Source organism: Daucus carota, chromosome 5 (assembly GCF_001625215.2).
Source record: "Daucus carota subsp. sativus chromosome 5, DH1 v3.0, whole genome shotgun sequence".
NCBI classification, from domain to species: Eukaryota; Viridiplantae; Streptophyta; class Magnoliopsida; order Apiales; family Apiaceae; genus Daucus; species Daucus carota.
Genome location: NC_030385.2, coordinates 37,299,120 through 37,320,485, shown reverse-complemented (window position 1 = coordinate 37,320,485; position 21,366 = coordinate 37,299,120). Strand labels below are relative to the sequence as shown.

Here is a 21,366-nt window from a genome sequence, read left to right as displayed (position 1 = left end):
AATATCAACTTGGATTTATCGAAATTAATTGATAGAAAAAAGTTAATTATATTTTAGATCTATGTACTATCATGCAAAGTCACCACAAATGGCCTTAAACAAATGCGAGACTCCATCATTTCATCAAAAATTCAACTCCAAACGATTATTAATTTGGCAAGACAGTTGTAGTCCAAATCAAGCCGTATAAATTTATGTACTCCCTCCTTGTTGCAGGTCCAACTAAGTAGGAGATATGTACATATCCAACTGCATTATATACTCCAAATCTCAACATCGATATTCTGATTACTCACCCATGTGGAACGCGAGATCGTATTTTAGATAGCGTCTGAATGCATGCAACAATCCAGCAAATTCTCTCTAGCAACAAGTTTTTTTCAAATACGCTCTCTGTCAATGCATAAATAAATAGACACGTCCTTCTTTTCAACAAACTCGCTCAGTACAAACAGGGATCCAGTCTGTAGCACAGAAGCACGAGAATCTAGCTTATTAAACAATATCCAATGGTGAAGCAAAAAATTCTAAAAATCCAGGGGAGATCTTAATTCGGGTGAGAGTATACGTGAAGCCAGATAATACTGGTTTTTTTATGTATAAATAATTAAATATTTGGCATAGGCTTCTTAGTATTTGAGCCTAGAGGAAGCAGTTACACAAACTTATTTTATTTACCACAAGATTTGCATTAGAGTTAAATACTCTAGAAAGTCTTTGACTTTGTTTATAAACTGTTTAGGCTCCATCAAATTTTGTCCATCAGCTGAAGTCCTGGGTGAAGGGATTCATCTTTGTCTCCGATGAGAAGATATCAATGATTGATTTAACATGTTATTTGTGGTTGCTCTGATTTTACAGGGTACTCATTTCGGAATGCTCTCTAATCAACTTTACGCATACATCCAGTACTCTCTCCGTCCCGGTGAATTGTATATAATTTCCTTTTTTGGACATCCCACCAATTATATATATTCCAAAAGTATTAAACTTTTATAATATAAAATATTATTACACCAATTTCTTTCTTCCACTATTTCCATTCTATAATAATATAAACACTATTACACCCACTATTTTCCTTAACTATCCAAAAGTCAAATCTATTATTAAATATAAATGGGTCCCACCGCTATACCCACTTTTCATCCAATTTTACTCATTTCTTACATAATTTTTTGGTCTCTGTGTCCCAACCATTTGTATACAAATAGCTCGGACGGAGGGAGTAATGTTTTTAAGTCCATTTGTGAAAATCCATATAATATTTTAAAAAATAATACTCCCTCCATCCCATTTTAAGTGTCCACTTTGCAAATTTCACACATCTTAAGAAACAATTAATGTGATGTTTTTATCATTATCTTCACACATCTATTCACCTTGGTTTTTATAAATATTAATTACGTATAGCATCACTCCTACTTGAATACCGTGTATTTGACCTTTCTTCACTTCAAATTATACTATACATTCATATTACCAACATGAATGCATTAATGAATTTAGGAAAGGGTTGTTGGTTGTATTTAATACTATATTGGAAGTAGTAAAAATTTACATGGGTTAAAGAGTATGACACATATTTTGGGAAAATTTTTTTTGGCAAAATGGACACTTAAAATGGGATGGAGGGAGTAGAATTGAATAAACGTAGTATATAAACAATCGAATCTAACAAACGTTAAATAGATGATATTATTCAATAATTTATATTTTCATATTTCATGAAGTGACAATCAAGTGATCAGTTGAAGTTGATATAGATATATATATATATCGCTTTACTAGAACATTATTATTACCAAAATATATTTAATTTTCACAAATTTTAAATAAATTGGAAGCAAACTTGACTATATGAGATTAATAAACTAAATAAATAGGTTATAAAAGAAATCCTAATTCAAAAATGAGTATTATTACTCCCTCTATCCCAGCCAATAGTATACATTGGGGGTACGGGGACGCGATACAGGTTTTAATACTTTTTAAAATTGTAGTTTTGTAACTTATTTTAAAGATTTTTCTTTTTTTATTTAGATGAATTATATTATAAATGAGTTATGAGATATTAGAATATATTAATAAAAGTAAGTTCGATAGGTTATTAAATTAGGTTGAAGTTGAATTGTATTGGAAAAACCATGAAAAGAAAAATATGAATTTTATAATTTCTATTTTGTATCTATTTCTAAATTTGAATTAAGTTATTTATAATATATATAAATATATATAATATAAACTCGATGATTAATTTAAGATTCGGACAAACCAACCTTTTGGTAAAACGAAGAATATGGCATTCGCATGCACGGACCAGGCAGGGTAGAAAACAATTCCGTGTGCATCATATATTCACATCTCGGTCTCAGTTTCGCAGACGTGTGCGCAAAAGTTTCACTTCAATGGTCAAACTTGCTCTTCCTTGTAGTCCAGGAAGATTTAAAAATTCATTTGTTAACCCCACCGCCTTCACTATATATACCTCTGCCCTCTCTTATCAACACCATCGCTTCTTCAAATCTCCCTCTTTGTGTTTATACATTATAAACATATACACATCTACATATTTTGCTTATAAGTCTAAACATGACTGCTCAAGTCGTGCCGGAGAAAACACTTCAAGACATTCGTCTTTCGAGAATGGATAGCTATTCCCAGAGATCTCACAAAAGGTACGTACTTACACTACAAAGAAAAACGGCATAAACTCGCCGCATATTAAACTAAATATTTTGCTTCAATTTTAAATTTCTCGAAATAATTTTAAATTTCTTGTATAGGTTGGAAGGAAAGGTAGCAATTGTGACGGGAGGTGCTAAAGGTATCGGCGAGGCAACCGTGAGACTCTTCGCCAAACACGGTGCTAAAGTCATCATAGCCGATGTCGAGGATACTCTCGGAAACGCTCTCGCCGATACGCTACCGCATTCGGCTACTTACGTACATTGTAACGTCAGCATCGAAGAAGATATCGCGAACTTGATTGACTCCACCATCACCCGATACGGGCGTCTCGATATCATTTTCAACAACGCCGGAGTGCTTGGAAACCAATCCAAGCACAAGAGCATCGTTAATTTCGATATAGAAGAATTCGATCACGTGATGAACGTGAACGTGAGAGGCGTTGCCTTGGGGATGAAGCATGCGGCCCGCGTGATGATTCCCCGAGGCGGAGGCTGCATTATATCGACAGCTAGCGTTGCGGGGGTGATGGGAGGTCTCGGCCCTCACGCCTACACCGCTTCGAAACATGCTATTGTTGGATTGACGAAGAATACCGCGTGTGAATTGGGGAGGTATGGGATTCGGGTGAATTGTATTTCTCCGTTTGGAGTGGCGACGTCGATGCTCGTGGGTGCATGGAGTCATGACGATGAGGATGAGGAGATGGGGATGAATTTCGGGACGGGGCCGAGTGAGAAACAAGTGGAGGAGATGGAGGAGTTTGTGAAGGGGTTGGCTAATTTGAAGGGTCCGACTTTGAGAGCGAGAGATATAGCGGAGGCAGCTCTTTATCTTGCGAGTGATGAATCGAGGTATGTTAGTGGTCATAATCTTGTTGTAGATGGGGGAGTTACTTCTTCCAGGAATTGTGTTGGTTTGTAGTAGTGAGATAGTGGTGGTAGATCAGGTGGTTCATCAATTTTTTTCATTGGATTAATTATTTTGTAATCAAGTGTAGCATGTAGTTGATGATTTATTAATGATCATTCAGTTCAAATCGCAGTTATTATAGGATCTTATGGTCAAGAGCATTCATAATAGTCCTCTCAAGTGCAGGTTTGAATCTGAATCTCTCGTGAGACTGAGCTTGATATCATTTTCAATAATTAATTTTCTCAAGTACAATGGTGTTGTGGTGTTAGAGAGGCCATGTTGGGTAGACTCATGGGAAGGTTGAAAACTAAGGCATTATTGTATATACGAAGGGGAGTACAGTACTTTTGGTTGGAAAGACAGTCGGGCAGTTTGAAAAATGAATATCGGAGAAAGTGGAGTTTATTCATTTGAAAATGGTGAACCAGTTGACCTTGGACTAGTAACAACTTGAGGAACGAATCAGCTAGCTGTCAAGGACAAACAAAGTCAAACAGAGTTGGTCGTGATGTTTTTTCTACTCCAACATAGCCAACTGGCAAAGATACTGGTTTCAAAGTTCACATTAGATTTACCATAACCGAATGGTTATAAACTGCCTCTTTTTTTTTTTTTTTTTGCCCCCTTATTGCGAAATTAAAAATTATCTCCTTTTCTTCTTGTTATGAGGTTTACATATTATATCTTGGCAAAACACTCTAGCCAACATATAATTTCTTAATGCTAAAACAGTTTTCGGAACTTCCAACATGATCTCGTCCGTACTTGGTTATTTTGTGTAAGAGTTTAAAGAAATATCGTGATCATACAATTTCATTTGACGAAAAACCAACAAAAAGGCCGATAAGTAGAAACTGGAAATAAGGATGTGTAACATTAATACTCTGCAAGCTACACAATAATTTACATGAAACGATGTTCCATGATATTCATGATTCATGACAACTACTGTATAAACTTACCTCCTACCAGAGTGATAAAGAGCAAGTCCACCTGATATGCTAAAAACGATGATTTATCTATAATATAGTATTCAAGTAATTTTTTTATATAATCTTAAAGAAGAATGTAAAATAATAAAGTATTTTAGTTGATGGCAAATATAAAATCTTATTATGAGTGACAAATAAGGATGTAAATAAAAAATTCAATATTTAAAATAATATTAACAAACAAAACAGAGTATAAAACAGTATAAAAAAATTGAATGAGTGAAATATAGTTATATCTAGATATTATTTGACAATGTTGTAGCAACAACAATTTTTTTATTAAAAGTTGTTTAGTATTGTTTGGAATTATGTTGTTTTCACTTTTTATGAGAAATTATTATAAATTTCACTACCAGAACTCATCAAAAATATTATGTTTTTTAAGTTATAGTTATGCCAAATATATAAAAACACATCAAACAATTACAACATTTTTTCTCACAACATACCAATTTTTCAAACAACATTTAAAAACAGGCTCTTGAATAATTGATATTATTTTAAAGTTATCATTATAATATAAGTTCTAATCAACATCAAAATTCACTCTTGAATAATTGATATTATTTTAAAGTTATCATTATAATATAAGTTCTAATCAACATCAAAATTCACTTTTTGATTACCGTAAGATGCCGAACCTAGTAGTAACGGACTAACGGTTAACTCTATGAAAATTGGAGAGTAAAACAATGACCATCAGATGGATCCAACAAAGCAGGAGAATCCTACCGAAAATCAAGTGGATTTCTATCCGGACCGAGCCAACCAAATTATTATGGAAAGCAGATTCGCCTGTAATAATATAAACCTTCGGCACCAATACACAAAACACGTCATTCAACATTAATACCGAATGAATATGCAGAACACTAAGGGCAGATGCTAAAGAATAAACTCAAGTATTCCTCTGGCCTTCTAGGTGTTATAAGTGAAACAAGAATAACTAGTCACAAATCACTCTCACTTAAGAAGTGCGATTACAACCAATCTACGCCAATTAATCTGGCCGTTACGTAGAATTTGCAATTTAATTTTGGATTTATCAACCGCTCATAACCACTAGTCTCGAAATCGATTTGTCGCCGAGCAAAAAACTGTGTTTCCTTTTAAAATCTCTCTCTAATTTATTCTCCCGATAGCTACGTGCTCCTGCACACAATATATGACAATATAAGTATTTGTCATTTGTGTTTAGCCTATATATGTTTTCTCCAGCAACCAAGGTGTAATTCAACTGGCTAGCTAAGATATTGCATGATTATTAAATGAATCGCACATCAAATATAAACAAGAGTTGGGTCTATTCGTACGCTCCTCATCTTGTATTTTTAACTATAAATAGATCACTGACATGCACAATTTTGACATTCGGCCTTCCGTAATCAACTAATTTATTTTCCCGAATGGATGCTATGTCGCCGGTATCCGATTCGGAGAAAATAAATGTGGCGACCGTCGATGGACTTTACAAGGCATTGGCGAGCGGCGACACTAAAAAAGTCACCGAAGTTGTGGGAAATGACCTGGAATGGTGGTTCCATGGACCGCCGAATTGTCATCACATGATGCGGGTGCTCACGGGAGAATCAACTTATAATGAGTTCGAATTCGAGCCTCGCAGTATTAGTGGTATTGGTGATCGTGTGATTGTTGAAGGCTATGAAGGTGCAAGTGTGTATTGGGTGCATGTGTGGAGCTTGAACAATGGTGCAATCACTCAGTTCAGGGAGTATTTCAACACTTGGCTCACTGTCAGAGAGTTGCGACCATTGAGTAGGATGGTTCGACGCCGTGGCTCGAGTTCGACCCTGTGGCGAAGCCAGCCCAGGGACCTCTTCAAGCGATCCTTGCCAGCACTTGTGCTAGCCATGTGAATTCATATGTACATGTCTTAATATCGGGGTTACTCTTTGTTCAGAACTGCTTGAATAAGAACCAAATTAAATCGGTGGAACACGAAAACAGACTGAAATATATTGCCTTTGATGACATGGTCGTCATTTTAATTTTTTTTTTTTTGCATGTCGTTCGTATGATCTCCATAGAGAGTTCACTTGTTTCAAATAGAAGCTCCATTTCTACTTAAAAAGAAAGAAAAAGAATCTCCGTCTTTCTAAAAGAAGAAAAAAAAATTGTCAGAGAATAATTATAATCTTTTATCTAATATGGAGCGGATGCCAGCAAATGAACTCATGGTTTGATTTTCTTTTTCTCGATTCTAATTCTATTTTATGTGATCGTCATGGTGATCAATCCCGCTCTTAAATGGGTTGGACAAAGCCTGTACGTCCCTAACATGATATGATTAAGATTAATGTTGATGGAGCAATTTTTTAAACTGAAAATATGTCTCGATATTAGGATATTAGGGGTGTAATTCAGACCGAGCGAGTCGAGTTTTGAACCGGACGTTCGAGCCGAGCTGAACCAGCTCGGTTAACTAATCGAGCCTAAATCCTTGCCCGAACTCGACTCGTTTAATTTCACGAGTCGAGCCGAGCCCGCTCGTTTAGCTAAACGAGCCGATTTTATCGAGTCGAGCGAGCTGGCTCGTTTAATTTTACACTTAATCGAGGCTCAACCTCTACCCGAACTCAACTCTCGCTCGTTTAATTTTACACTTAATCGAGGCTCAACCTCTACCCGAACTCAACTCGTTTAATTTCACGAGTCGAGCCGAGCCGGCTCGTTTAATTAAACGAGCCAAAATTTTTGCCTGAATTCGGCTCATTTAACTAAACGAACCAAGTCGAGTCTAGTTAAACGAGTTCGAGCCGGGCGAGCTCGCGAGCCGCCCGACTCGAATTAGAGCTCTACTCGATATTGTGATGGCCAAGTGATCCGGTCGTGCACGACCAAAGTTTGTAGAGATCACGAGCATGATGAGGTTTTAATTTGGATTAAGAGGAATAAATGGTCTCATATCCTTGTGGAAACTGATCGTCGATGGCTGCTCAAGCTTCACAGACCTCAGCTCAAATGCCATCTACATAAATTAGACTTGTGATTTCAAATTGCAAGTGTTTAATTTCTTCACTTAACAGGGTTCTTCTATTGCGTTAATTTAGATAGAAGAAAATGAAATAACAAATTATAAACAAATTTTTAGAAAAAAAAAAAGTACAAGAAAATAACAATGAAATATGAGTAAGTCTATCGTTTATGATGAAGATTATATAGAAACTTCATGAAAAGTGGACTGAACATTCCATTTAAAATAGGTGGTGAGTTTGATTTTTTTTTAAAATAATTGGAATGAGATTATTAAAATAATAAAAATAAATATATTCTCTCACGTCCATGCCATCCAAGTGATCTATAAACGGTGCCTTTCTTCATGGCGAGGTTGTGTATTTTCGCTAATAGCACTCGTGATAGTATACACTCAATTCTGACCTCTGATTTGGTTGGTCATTGAAAGATTCTTTCTTGTTAAAAAAACTAAAACATGAACACTATTTTTATTAAATGAACTCCTGATTAGTTATGTAGAGAAATAATTAAAGCCGTCTGCGAAGTATTACTTAAATATCTGATATTTTTATACATTGAACAAATTATTCTAGCAGACTATTCTTTCGTTCTTTGCCAGGAAAAAAACATAGCAATACAAGCCTTCGAGAATGGTCAACAGTCAAAGTCGTGCCTATATTTTAATACTGTAGTAGTCAAAGTCGTGCATATGTTTTGAAGTGATTCTAAGACAAAACAATTGGCTTCGACCGAAACTACAAGTCTTATAATAATAGCACAAAGAATTGATTAATGATTTTACAGAGTGTTATATTCTAAAGTAAAAAAGAAAAGTCTTTATTTTACCTATAACAGAAAAGGCATGGCTCAAATAGAATCAGTTCTTTATCAGTGGATAGCAACCAGCACCAAAACCTAATTAGTGGGTAATTACATGAATAATCGTGGCAAATAATTTAAAGCAAACACCATACCCGGGCCATTAATCTCGAAATTATTGATAATTATATCCTAAAAATAGCATTTGGTCTACAATAGTAGGCGCATGTTTCGTTGTCAACCTAATAATCGGCACTACATTGCTTGCACATCATCATTTCAGCATCACTAAAGCTTGTGCACAACCTCTACGGAGAAAATTTCCTTTCTATGGTAATAATACATAATATCTCTCGCACGATGTTTCAATTTATAAATTAGATAAATCAGATCAGGACAGTAAATTTAAATAACTAAATTTATATTAATATCATGTTAAGTATTAAGCTTTGAATCAACTTCTAATTTTTATGATATAATCACCGTTCTCGAATGAAATTATTGAAATTTTTTTATGTATATCAATTTGATATTGAGAAACTAAATTCTGAAAACCTGATATACATCTCAATTTAACACAAATTGTAAGCAATATTTGCAATACAAAGCTCATATACATAATTTGTTTTCTCTAATATTTAATATTTAATATTTATTATTAAATAATAATATATTAAAACTTGATTTCGTTATACTTGACTCAAATTTATGAATAATTTTCTTATAATATATTTATTATTAAAAAAATATGATAAAACTTGTTTCTTATATTTATTTATAAAGTTAAATTCTCATATTAAACTTAAATATTCATTTTAACAATCATATATATAATATATTATAGATCACATATATACTATATAAAGATTTAATACTATATATATTAAAATATAAATAACAAAATAATAAATATCAGAAGTAAATAAGCTAGTAAATTTAATAACTTGGCTCAAGAAAATTTACCAAACAAAGCTGAGTACTGGACTCTATGTTCAATTCGATACACAGCCAAAACTAGGAAAAATTGAGGCCTAGAGTCGTATAGAAATTTGAGAAGAATCTATACCATTACTATACTATAATAAGCCAACATGGTATAATTTGTAGTCCAACTTTTTAGTTATATTTTTTGGTTTGGTACTCTCCTTTTGGTACTACAAGTCTACAAATGTGGAGTCTATTATTTTTTGTCTACAAATGTGGAGTCTATTATATTTAGGTTTAGTACTCTGTTTTTGGTACCAGAAGTCTACAAATGTGAAGTCTATTTGTATTATATTGTTAAACAGTTTCAAATAATAAAAACACTGATAACAATTCATTATCATATAATATTTCATTAAAAAAATTATAATGATGTTATAAATAAAATTATAAATATACAATTTTGAATATCTTTTTTTAATAAGAACCTTCATATAACTCTTTTTAATTTTAACGTGTTCTATTTCAATATAGACACGAACCATTACATAACCCTTTCTAACTCTAATTTTAAAAGTTATTTGTTGTCTCTTTCAAAAAAAAAAGTTATTTGTTGTCAAAAAAACCAAGATTACAAAATTACGTTGAAATTCGATTGATTAGATTACTGAATTTTTCAAAAGTATTACACGATCGGCTATGTTTGGAAAAGATTTGATTTTTCTGATTTTTTTTTTATTTTTAAATCTACGTATACTAAATTCAGATTAAATGTACTAAAATCCTAACACACACACACATATTAGGGTTTGACCATTTTCAAGTAATCGGGAGAAAATATAGTCAGTTGAATAATATAATTTAATTAAAATTCAATCCATTAATACTAAAATACTAATAAAATGATGTTAAAATTTAAATTATAAATAATAACTTATGAACTATACATCCGCCCGTACTTCGCACGGGTTAAAGGCTAGTAACATAAAAACAGAAAGTAAAAAACCGCCCTCTATTGTTCAATACTCTACTAATTTAATTTCCATGAAGAATTTATTAAACAGCTTTATTTATATCAATTTGTCTTTTTAAGCTCCTTTTCTATTTTTCTGGGAAACTGGAAACAAAAGTCCTCTTTCTTTCTCTCTTCCTAGTAATCTTGTGTTCTTGATTATCCATCCAGACCATAGTAACTCTTGTCTTTACACCTATACACACAGCCTTGTATCTATATATCTATATATTGAACATAAATCAAGATTTTGTTTCTGGGTATTTTATTTTGAGGAGAGATGATGATGTATCCATCTGCTGCGTCCTCATCTTCTGCAAATTCAGCTTCTGTTCGTGTTGAGAAAGCTACAAGTGAATTTCTTAACGGCCCAGATTGGACCTTGAATATTGATATTTGTGATGCCATCAATCTCAATCATTGGTTTGTACTTTACACCAATTTCCCCTTTTTTTTTCTTGTGTGTAATTGATTTTTATATTGACTTTTCAAGAAAAAATAAACAAGAACAAGAAAAGTTGGGTTTTTTTATACATGGGTATTGCTTTGTGGTTGATATGTGTGGATACAGAGATGCGTATGTGTGTGTGCATGCATGCTTTGAATTGGGTTTTTAATTTTTTTCTTGGTTCTTGATGATAATTGATGTTATGTGTATATATATAGATGAATTGGTTCTTGATGATAATTGAATCTTTTGGATTTATGTTATATGTATATATATAGACAGGGTTGAGTGTGTTGCTTATTGGGTTTGTTGATGGTGATGAGAATTGGTGATAATTTTGTCCTGACCGGAATTGTGTTGTTCGAATTTGGTATTTTTTAAATTGCTGATTTGATTGTCGGATATGTGACCGCAGCTACGATTGAATTGTGTAATAATATGTTGATGTTGTAACCTTGACAGGCTAGCAAAAGATATTGTCAAAGCTTTGAAGAAAAGGTTGCAACACAAGAATTCTCATGTTCACCTACTTGCCTTGACGGTATCTTTCCTGAATGCATTCAATACTGTGTCGTTTAGCAATCCTTTACTAACGCGTATCTGTTGTGCTATTGGGCAACAATTTCTTTGCTGTTCACTAGTATCTAAAAGTAATACCATGGTTTATAAAATGAGTTATAAGTCAATTCCCAGGATAATTTGATATATACTTGGTCTATTAATTAAGAGCGAGACAGCTGAGGAGATTTGAGGTTCTACATACATGTAACTGGTCACCAACCGTATTACATATTTAGATGCACTGCCTTTATAACACGCTAATTTCTGATCCACAGTGATTTAGATCACTACAACACAGAACATGTCCGTGTCACTAGTAGTTTCTAATACTTTTTTGTATGCGATTTAGCTTTTGGAGACAATGGTGAAGAACTGTGGTGATCCTGTGCATTCCCAAATTGTCGAGAGGAATATACTGCAGGACATGATTAAGATTGTAAAGAAGAAGGCAAGTTTCCCATTACATTGACAAGCAAGAAGTTGCTTGATATTTTCCATCAACTATATGTTTTTAAGATGTTTAGGCTCCAATAATCTCTTTTGCTAATCACTTGAGTTTTTCTTCTCTTCTTTACCATTAGTCTTTTTATTTAGCTGTATTTCTAGTTTTGTATGTAGGTACAAAGCATCTCCGGTTTGATCTCTTTCCTTAAACAGTCAACCTTTTGTGTGCGATAATTTGTGATAAGTATATATGCATCTCAGCATACTATTTGTCTGCTTGGCTTGATAAAATGACTGCAAGCTATTTGAATGAATATATGAAAAGCCAAGATATGCCTCATCTCTTGAACTCCGATGTAAGGATGTAGTGATTATATGGAGGGCAATCAAGCTGAACTATGTTATTTTAGCGGCAAAAGCTTTATCATCGTTGAAATTTTATGAAGAAAATGATGGGAAAGGGGCTAAAACAAAGGGAAATTTTCATGTGTTGTTAATTAATTTAAGACTGTAGATGTAGTGTAGAGAAACTTGATACATATAATTCTTATATTTAGGGTCTAGTTATTTAGAAAGTTATAGAGGATTATATTTTCTATATAAGATAAGCACAAGAGGGTAATTTGGTTGTTAGTACTGCCGTAGAAACAATAGATTCTGTAAGATCTATTAAGAATTTAAGACGACGATAACTGTCTGATCATATGACTAAGCAAGAAAAACATACTGTTAGTAAAAGTGCGAAGTAATATTCCTTATTATTTATACTAATAGAGTACTAATTTCAAATATTAAGACAAAATAATTTAACCTATTAATAACACAAAAATAAACTTAACTTATTTTTTGCACAACTATCTTCAAAATGTTAGAACTAAAATAAATAAAGGTTGAACATTCTAAACACAAAAATGTCTGTAAACATGTCAACAACCAATACCATTAATCAATTCTATGTATAAAATACGAAGTATGGCAGAATTTTCTTAATTCCAATTGAGTAGGCGTGTTGTGATGATTCTTTTCAGTAATATATACTGAGGCCTAAAGAATGGAATTAAATGCCTCCCCATTGTTTCTCTTTCTCTATAAATGAGCCCACTTGGGGTACTTGGTAGTGATTGGGATATAATTTATTGAGCAGAGCTGCGTACTTTGGAGTGATTTTGATACTGTCCATGTCAGAGGTCTAATTATCGTCGGGTCCTTGTCAACCTTGTCAAGAGTCAACAAGGCAGACCGATACCCTATTGTTCGCCACCTTGGTCATATTCGCCTTCATATAAATTTGTTTACTGTATATATATGGTATACCTGATATTTGCTATATCCGTACCATAAAATTAATAAATAAATTTGTGAATGGTTTTTGCAGACAAACATGAGTGTCAGGGAGAAGATCTTGGTGTTGCTGGACTCTTGGCAACAAGCATTTGGTGGAGCTGGAGGAAGATATCCTCAATATTACTGGGCATACGAAGAACTAAGGGTTGGTGAATTTATGTGTGATTACAGTTAATTGCATGGTTGACACTTATTTTTTGCTGGGAAACTCTGAATTCTAACTCTAAAACTATCAAACACTTTAGTTCAGTCTAATATAAGTTTGGTCAATCATGAGAGATAGTAAGTTGTAAACTTACGAAAAGCTCTGGAATGGATCCTGTATTGCAATTGCTAATATCTCTCCTAAAACCCTATATCTGATTTGTATTATGTATGTCAGAGTTCTCTTGTGCTAAAGGGTGAACCACTGTGAGCCCAGTTTCTGATCTACATATCAACACAAGTGTCCAAATTAAGTCTATGGAAATAATTTGGTCTTTGCTGTCTTGCTAGATCCAACTTGAGTAAATTTGGCATCTACACTATTATAAATGAAGTGTTAGAATTTGAGCCTAACACATGTGAAGTATTCTTAACAGTTAATATCTAGATGCATGATTTCCATGTTTTGTGTTAAAGAGAGAACTACTGAAAATGACAGTTTTTGTGGAAATCTCCTTTTGACATGAGGAATTTGGCAAGTCATTAAATGGATCTTATATCTTTTTTAACTTTTCCCTCGCTCTCGGGACTGAAGAGTATGTCATTAGGAGCCCATAAGCATAAACTTAGTTTTCAAGTTGCATTTTTTAGATTATTGGGGGTAAGGGGACTTGAACTTGCGACCACTCAGTATGCGGAGCCCCATTACCATGTTAGGTGACCAACTAAAAATTTAATTCCGGTACTAAAGTTAATATATAGTCCAGCTTCTAGTTTTATACTCCTCTTGACACCAATTATGACCACTCTCTACTCTCAATTATCACTCTTTCAGTTCTTTTCCCATAGAATGAAGCATCTTCCATATGGTTTAAATAAAATTAATTTCCTTACTGATTTGTTAGTAACAAGGCAGTCTGAAGAATTTATTTCCATCTGTTTTAGCCAAAAGGTATATACAGAGGATGTTCCATATGATGACTAATTTTGTATGTGTTAATTGTGGCAGCGTGGTGGTGTTGAATTTCCCCAACGTGCATCTGATTCAGCCCTGATTTTTACGCCTCCTGTAACACATTCAACAGTTGGACATGCACATGCAGGTTATGGGATGCCAAGCAATTCTTCAACAAGGCTTGATGAAGCTATGGCATCTGAAATAGAAACTTTAAGGTAACTATTAACTCATTATACATGTTGCGAATACTCCGCTGTGCTATACCCCACTTTCTAATTTTGTTTTAAACACTATACCCTACCTCTTTCTAATTTTGTTTTTTTTAACTTAAGTTTGTCAAGCATAAATTCAATGCAAGAAGTTCTGGATCTTTTATCTGCCATGCTGCAGGCTGTGGATCCAAATGACCGCATGGTATGTACAGCATACTTTCCGTTTACTTACGTTTTTAGGTTGCTTAATATTATCTCTCTATTTGCTTATAGGCCATAAAGGATGAAGTGATTGTTGATCTAGTTGAGCGGTGCCGTTCCAATCATAAGAAGTTAATGCAGATGTTGACTACTACTAGGCAAGTTCCTATCGTTATATTATCTGTTGTTTGATATTCCAACTCGTTTCTGGCCCTTTATTTGTTCATCTTTATTACACCATGGAAGCTGGAAAAGGCTTTCTAGTTCTCAATTACAATTAAAATGTTTAAATGCTGCTCTTACTTGACACAATTATATCTGAATAAATTTATTTTGGTACTGGCAGTGACGAAGAACTTCTAGCCAAAGGACTGGAATTAAATGATTGCATACAAAATGAGCTTGCTAAACATGATGCCATAGCTGCTGGGCTCCCGTTGCCAGCTCAAGTGATGAGCCCTAAACCTCAGTTAACCGAAGTACCTAGTTCCAGCCTCAAAGTCGACGACGGTAAAAAATTTAGCTCTTCTCCACCTGCTGCACCCTCTGCACCTTCAACTGTGGTGATAAATGCTGCTGCTGAAGAAGAGGAAGAAGAAGATGAATTTGCGCAATTAGCTAGAAGGTTAGTCTAACACGTTTCACAATCATACAATGCAGTGCAATGAAATGTGTACCACTTGGATCTTTATCATAAAATTCTTTTCTTATACTTCGTCTAAACTTTACATGTCATTGTTCTCTAGTAACAGATGAAAGCATATTTATATGCATGACACGAACATGTATATATGAATAACTATTGATTAGAAAACATACAGAATAGTTACAGTAATTTTAAACAGACAAATATGCAAAGCTTTTGTTTTAGTATCATGTATGAAATATACAGAATAGTTTGATGATTATATGTTTTATTACTTCAGGCATTCTAAAACTCAGTCAGCCACATCACAAAGCACATTTGCTGGAGCTAGTGAAACTGAACCTTCATTGAGCAATGCATTGGTTGTATCTGATCCTCCTGTTCCTGTAAAGACCACAAAGGAGCAAGACATGATTGACTTTTTGAGCCTCGCCTTGTCAACTACTGACACTCCTCCTCCCGCTCCGGATTCATCTACTACGCAAAACATGCAGCAAGCACCTGTTTCACCTAATGGCCAAGGAAGCCCCTATGCCCCGCAAACATATACTGGGAACCAGGGGAAGGTAGCCTTTAGCAGTTATGTTGCTCCATGGGCTCAGCCCCAGCCTCAGATTCAGCAACAAGCACAGCTCCATCAACAGCCTCTACCTCAGCAGCAACCACCATCTCAGGCTCAGGGTCAACCCAGGCAAGCACAATATCAACCACAAGTTCAGTCTCCCCAGTTTTCTTCTGGCTATCCAACTGGTCAAACTCAACAACCTCAATTTCAGTCTTCCCAGTTTTCTCCTGGCTATCCACTGGGTCAACCTCAATATCAAGCACAGGCTCAGTCTCCCCAGTTTTCTCCTGGCTATCCACCTGGTCAAGGTCAACCTCAACAAGCACAGTATCAAACACATAGTCAACCTCAACAACCACAATACCAAACACATAGTCAACCTCAACAACCACAATACCAAACACATGGTCAACCTCAACAACCACAATTTCAAACACAAAGGCAACCTCAACAAACCCAATTTCAAACACAAGGGAAACCACAACAACCACAAGCTCAATCTTCCCAATATTCTTCTGCCTATCCTCCCCCACCATGGGCAGCAACTCCTGGTTATTACACAAATCCAAGACAACAAGTAAATACGACAGCTTATAGGCCTATGCAAGGTGCTGGATCATTGCAACATGTAAACTCGGCTAATGGGTCAAATATTGCTAGGGACGGACAATCGAGCTTGGGGCCAACAGGCAATGCTTCTGCAGGAGGACAAAAAACCTTTGTTCCTACATACAGATTGTTTGAGGATCTAAATGTGCTTGGAAATGGAGATGGAAGGTCCAAGACAAACAACACATCCCCGAGTTTATCAGGAACTACTCAAAGTATGGGAGGTGGATGGAAGTGATATGTATTATCCTCTTCCTACAGCAGCTATCTCGTTTGTTTGCAATGTGAACATCGTCAATATGGTGTAACGATAGGTATTACCTTTTATTGTTTGCTTTTCAACATCGGGTTGCAGCAACCCGATCTGGTAGATAAGAGTGGCCAACTTCCTGTGTTTTTAGCTTAATATTTCGGAGGCATTGTTTTGTATGGTGACTTGGTTTTATATAATTAGTATTCGCTGACGGAGAACTGTACAAATAGTATGACATTTGATTGTGGGTGGAACTTGTACTTTGTTATATGTTGAAGATATTTCTATAACATTTTAATCCAGTCTCCATGCTTGGTTGTGGAAATGGTCGTATTCGTCTGTACTGAATTTACTCTAGTGATTTGCATTTTGGTAATGTAGAATGAAACCTGCACAATGCACAGGGTTACGAAAGTAGAGTAAAATTGAGCATGCGTGCATTAGTATGAGTACTTTGCAAGTCCACCTCCGGAATTTGTGTAATAATTTGACGTTTTGCGTTTGGATTTTGATATTTTGAACGAAATTGACTCAAATTACGAGGAATGCACTATTAACTTGTATTTAAGTTCATACTTGCAGACACTGCAATTACATAAGGCAGGGTTGCAACAGGACAGCTTAACAGTTCATCAGAACTGCCTGAAAGTAAGATTAAGACGACCGGGACGGAGGTTTGTCTCCTTCAACAAAGCTCGAGGAGCTGTATTTGGGTTGATAGATGTAACACCATGATATATGTGTCGAGACTTGCCACCGAATATCAACACATCTCCTGATTTTAGCAATATGCTCTCAGCCTTGCTAATATCCCGTTCATCTCCATATAAGAATTCTGCCGAGTCCCCAACAGAGAAGGAAACAACAGGCAGACCTTTGCGAAGGCTGTCTTTACTTTCATCACGATCCTGAACCGTAAAGATAGATTTTATAGTGGAACACATTTCTTTTCATCCATTATAAGCAAACCATTGAATATTTCACTAGTTAATTTTATTCAAAATATGATGATGATTATGATGATAATAAGTAGCCAAATAAGTTCTAACCTGATGGAGACCAAGTTTTCCATTAGTTGTATAAAAGTTGACTATGCATACGTCAGGAGACATCCCAGGAAGCATCTCCTCTACATCCCTCAATTTCTCATTCTTCTTGATCAGGAGCTGAGCATCAGTAAGTGCTTTCTTGACTAATAAAACAAATTCATCAGGAATACCAAGTGTTTTAGGGACATTGCCTAGAGCATGCTCTTCATATTTTGTCTCAGGATCCCACCTTTTACCAAGACACATCGTTTGTAGGCGGAGTTTTGCTCCATCTTGGTAACCAGGTTGGTGAAATCCCCCTGGACCAAGGCCTAATTCACGGCACCTACTGATGATGTTCACCTACAACAATTAAAAATAAAAAAGGAGTCAGCATCATAAGATTTTAGGAAATTAAACTATAAGACAAAAATATATGGTCATCTATGCATAATACACTAAAATATAACTTGGAAGTTTTAAGATATGCCTGACAGTACCTGTTCAGGCAAGGAGATGTAGTTTGTAAGAAGAACCATTCCAGGCTGCAATATCTCTCTTGTTACAGTATTAATGTGGTTTCCGATGTTCCTTGCAGGTATAATGGTTTCACCCATCAAAGGTTTTCTGCTATAACAGGTACAAATATCAAATGGGCTGATGACAGTTTGCTTCTCAGCATGACCTGTTGATTGTTTTGCGCTCGTAAACTTTGGATTACTGCTTGCTGGAGGCACATACCGCCTCACGTGTTTTTTTGGCTCTGGATCCTCATCCTGAAGTCTCTTTGGACGAGTCGGATGTTTCTCCAGATCACTTATTGAAAGGGACTTTTAATCCTCTTGGCTATAAGAATTTGCAGCAACCACTGATTTCGAAGAGGACTTCTTCTCAGCCTGGGTTTTCAAGTCAACCCTGGTCCTCCTTTTTGATTTAAAAATAAGCATGGAGGAAGTTTCTTTATCGTCCGTAGTTTCAAAATCAACATATGAGTTATTAGCTATTCATCTAATTATCTAACAAAAGCAGCGAAATTAATCACATCACAAAAGCCTTTACTTAGTTAACAATATATTACATTTAAGACTGGAATTTCATCACCAACATAGACTTTTCTGGGCGCACTATAGATTTGTAACTATAAAGACTACAAGTAAAGTTTCCAAAAAGAAAAGAAACCCTACAAGACTACAAGTAACAGATAATAAGCATTGAGACTGAGGCAAATCATGAATTGAAAAGAAAGAAGCTTAACAATACCAACCATCAACAGTACATATCTCCGATTTAGATCATCATAAAGCAACATAAAGAACTTGAATCCTGGAGCATTTTGCATAACATAGATGCAACATATAAGCAAGAAAACAACTATTACTATGCCAATTTATAATGTTCCTCAATGTTGTATTACAGCCCAGGAAATTATACATTTACACAAAAAAAAACCACATCATGCTAGCTGTTTACTGCTGTAATAAATGCCCAATAACACGATATCTGAAACATCGGTCTGCAATACAATAATCCCAAATTGAAACTCAAAATACCACACAAATGACAGTATGACACATTTGAAACTTGCGCGACTGCTTAATGACCATGCACGGCTTTTGATTTTTTAGCACCAGCGTATTAAGCCAAGATTGTTTACCATTGTTGGAAGTCCAATGGTATCCCATCTCATTTCTTAAATATAAATACTAAATAGACTAATGGAACCCAGTGACTTAGGACATAGACAACTAGTTTTATCTCCAAGAATGTTCCTTCTATTCTTATTCCTTATTTGATATTTTATTATTAAAAGTACTTCAATCAATGTACAATAGAGAGAAAGTGAGGCGTTTGCAATATTTTATTATGAACTATAAGTTTAAGACAAGAGATAGCTTCCTTAAACCAAGTCCAACAATATTACCTGTATGAGCTCCTAAGCTCAGATATAGGGAATGTGACATAAAATGGTGTTCCAAAAGTATCACAGTGATTCCCTATATCACTATGACATCCTCGAAATTATTGGTCATCCCCTATTTTTATGTAACCACTAGCCATTATCTATCTGTTTTTCTAGAATAAAAAATTTAATTTTCTTCATTTTTACACTCTTGATTCCCACTATTTTAATATCCCTACATTTTTTTTATCTCCTCTACTTCTCATTTACTAGTTCAAATATGATGATGATGATGATGATGAGTACTGAATATAGCGATTGTTATTGAGCTGACATATAAAATAGTGATCACAAATCACCAGGATCCGCACTAGGACACTATTGGACTTGTCCTAATTTAGAGCAAGTCCAACAATGTCCCAGTTCAAACCTTAAATATAATATAACAAATTATGTCTTAGTAGTCTAGGACATATCTAACTAACTTCAACTCCAACAATCCTCACTATATATTTAATATTTTATTTTTAAATATTTTCTTTCATTAATTAAAGGACAATACAAAGCAGAAAGAGAAAATAGTCTGTATAATAATTTTTTATAAAATATGGGATATGGCAAGGAAAGAAATGCCTTCAAAATAAGGCAAGAGGTTGTCCTAGTGATATAAGGCATCCCTGAGACATTGGGATATTGTTGGATCAACTTGTTTTATCAAATGTCCTAAATTACTACTTAAGACATCATATAAGACATCTCTTGGACTTGCTCTTAAGGATAATTGTTGGAGCACAATTTTTCTTCTATTCATCTAATTATAACTTAGGAACATGAGATCTTTTGGACTTGCTCTTAAAATGTGCCTCTGCATTCTCATGAAACCTCAAGGTATTAAGAAAAAGCTTTTTACAAGGATCATTATATTCTAACACTTCTCCTCACTCGAAAACCCGTTTTGGATTCACGCACACCCATATTTGGGCATAATTTGTTGTGTCCTTAATAAATATAAAAATATTGAGTTTAGTCTCCCACGAGACTGAAATCTGATACCATGCTAGGCGACCAATCTAAGGATCATTACATTCCATCAGTTATTGTGCACAACATTGTTTCGCATGCTCAACTTTGCTGGGTTATTCTACATCGATGGTAAAAGAGGCAGGGTGCAGATACATGTGAGAGAAGTTCTAACAACGAGCTAGCTTAAGGGGTTGAGACAAGGAAATGATTATTTAATTAGCGAGCATCTTTTGTAAAAGGAATTATAAGACGGTAATTGACAAGTGTGAGAGAAGTTTTAAAACCTGCGATTGAAGTTTGCCCGGTGGAGATGTTTGATGTCTACGGCACTAAACAAAGTCTTAATGGTGTCATTTCTTTTAAACATACTTTGGCTTGCACTGTATAAACCAATTCAAGATTAAGAAGCAGAAGCGCTTGAGTTACTACTTCATTGCTGCTTTCCTGTGGTGTGCCGATTTGCTACTCGAATACTGGGATTTTAATGAATTGGATCAGATTTTGATTTTGACTCTGTGGATTTCGTTGAAATATTATGGAGTCGACATAGATTCTCTTGGATTTAAGGAAAATATTTCAAAATTGGGTTTGTCTAGTGTGTGCCCAAGGGCACATGCTAAGCACTAACATTTATAAAATTGGAGGGATTTGATTGGTGTGGTTGTTGTAAATGCAAGGGGGGCCATCATTATTAAAGAGTG

General features: G+C 34.8%; 4 protein-coding genes across 9 annotated transcripts; 3 read left to right on the top strand and 1 right to left on the bottom strand.

Moving 5' to 3' along the window:
• The first annotated feature begins 2,494 nt into the window (after window positions 1-2,494).
• Window positions 2,495-4,266, top strand: LOC108220970 (short-chain dehydrogenase reductase 2a). Of its 3 annotated transcripts, XM_064094768.1 has the most exons (4): window positions 2,495-2,678; window positions 2,787-3,545; window positions 3,737-3,789; window positions 3,876-4,266. In XM_064094768.1, the coding sequence occupies exons 1-4, from the start codon at window positions 2,593-2,595 to the stop codon at window positions 3,908-3,910; spliced, it is 933 nt and encodes a 310-aa protein (XP_063950838.1). In that variant the 5' UTR covers window positions 2,495-2,592; the 3' UTR covers window positions 3,911-4,266. The 3 variants fall into 3 exon arrangements, with proteins under 3 accessions (XP_063950838.1, XP_017250361.1, XP_017250362.1); XM_017394872.2 differs by lacking the exon at window positions 3,737-3,789 and having other exon boundaries at window positions 3,790-4,266; XM_017394873.2 differs by lacking the exon at window positions 3,876-4,266 and having other exon boundaries at window positions 2,496-2,678; window positions 2,787-3,747.
• A 1,657-nt stretch (window positions 4,267-5,923) lies between these two features.
• Window positions 5,924-6,590, top strand: LOC108221703 (senescence associated gene 20). Its single transcript, XM_017395565.2, has one exon. The coding sequence runs from the start codon at window positions 6,005-6,007 to the stop codon at window positions 6,473-6,475; it is 471 nt and encodes a 156-aa protein (XP_017251054.1). The 5' UTR covers window positions 5,924-6,004; the 3' UTR covers window positions 6,476-6,590.
• A 3,786-nt stretch (window positions 6,591-10,376) lies between these two features.
• On the top strand, window positions 10,377-17,039 carry LOC108223000 (TOM1-like protein 6). Of its 2 annotated transcripts, none has more exons than XM_017397025.2 (9): window positions 10,377-10,752; window positions 11,240-11,318; window positions 11,688-11,786; window positions 13,158-13,271; window positions 14,280-14,443; window positions 14,561-14,642; window positions 14,714-14,799; window positions 14,988-15,266; window positions 15,568-17,039. In XM_017397025.2, the coding sequence occupies exons 1-9, from the start codon at window positions 10,610-10,612 to the stop codon at window positions 16,697-16,699; spliced, it is 2,178 nt and encodes a 725-aa protein (XP_017252514.1). In that variant the 5' UTR covers window positions 10,377-10,609; the 3' UTR covers window positions 16,700-17,039. The 2 variants fall into 2 exon arrangements, with proteins under 2 accessions (XP_017252514.1, XP_017252515.1); XM_017397026.2 differs by lacking the exon at window positions 10,377-10,752 and adding an exon at window positions 10,943-11,147.
• A 211-nt stretch (window positions 17,040-17,250) lies between these two features.
• LOC108223001 (alpha-ketoglutarate-dependent dioxygenase abh1) lies at window positions 17,251-21,209 on the bottom strand. Of its 3 annotated transcripts, none has more exons than XM_017397028.2 (4): window positions 20,950-21,209; window positions 18,243-18,700; window positions 17,764-18,105; window positions 17,251-17,622 (listed from the first exon to the last, which is right to left on the bottom strand). In XM_017397028.2, the coding sequence occupies exons 2-4, from the start codon at window positions 18,357-18,359 to the stop codon at window positions 17,347-17,349; spliced, it is 735 nt and encodes a 244-aa protein (XP_017252517.1). In that variant the 5' UTR covers window positions 18,360-18,700; window positions 20,950-21,209; the 3' UTR covers window positions 17,251-17,346. The 3 variants fall into 3 exon arrangements, with proteins under 3 accessions (XP_017252517.1, XP_017252518.1, XP_017252516.1); XM_017397029.2 differs by having other exon boundaries at window positions 18,243-18,666; XM_017397027.2 differs by having other exon boundaries at window positions 18,243-21,209.
• Between the last annotated feature and the right edge of the window lie 157 nt (window positions 21,210-21,366).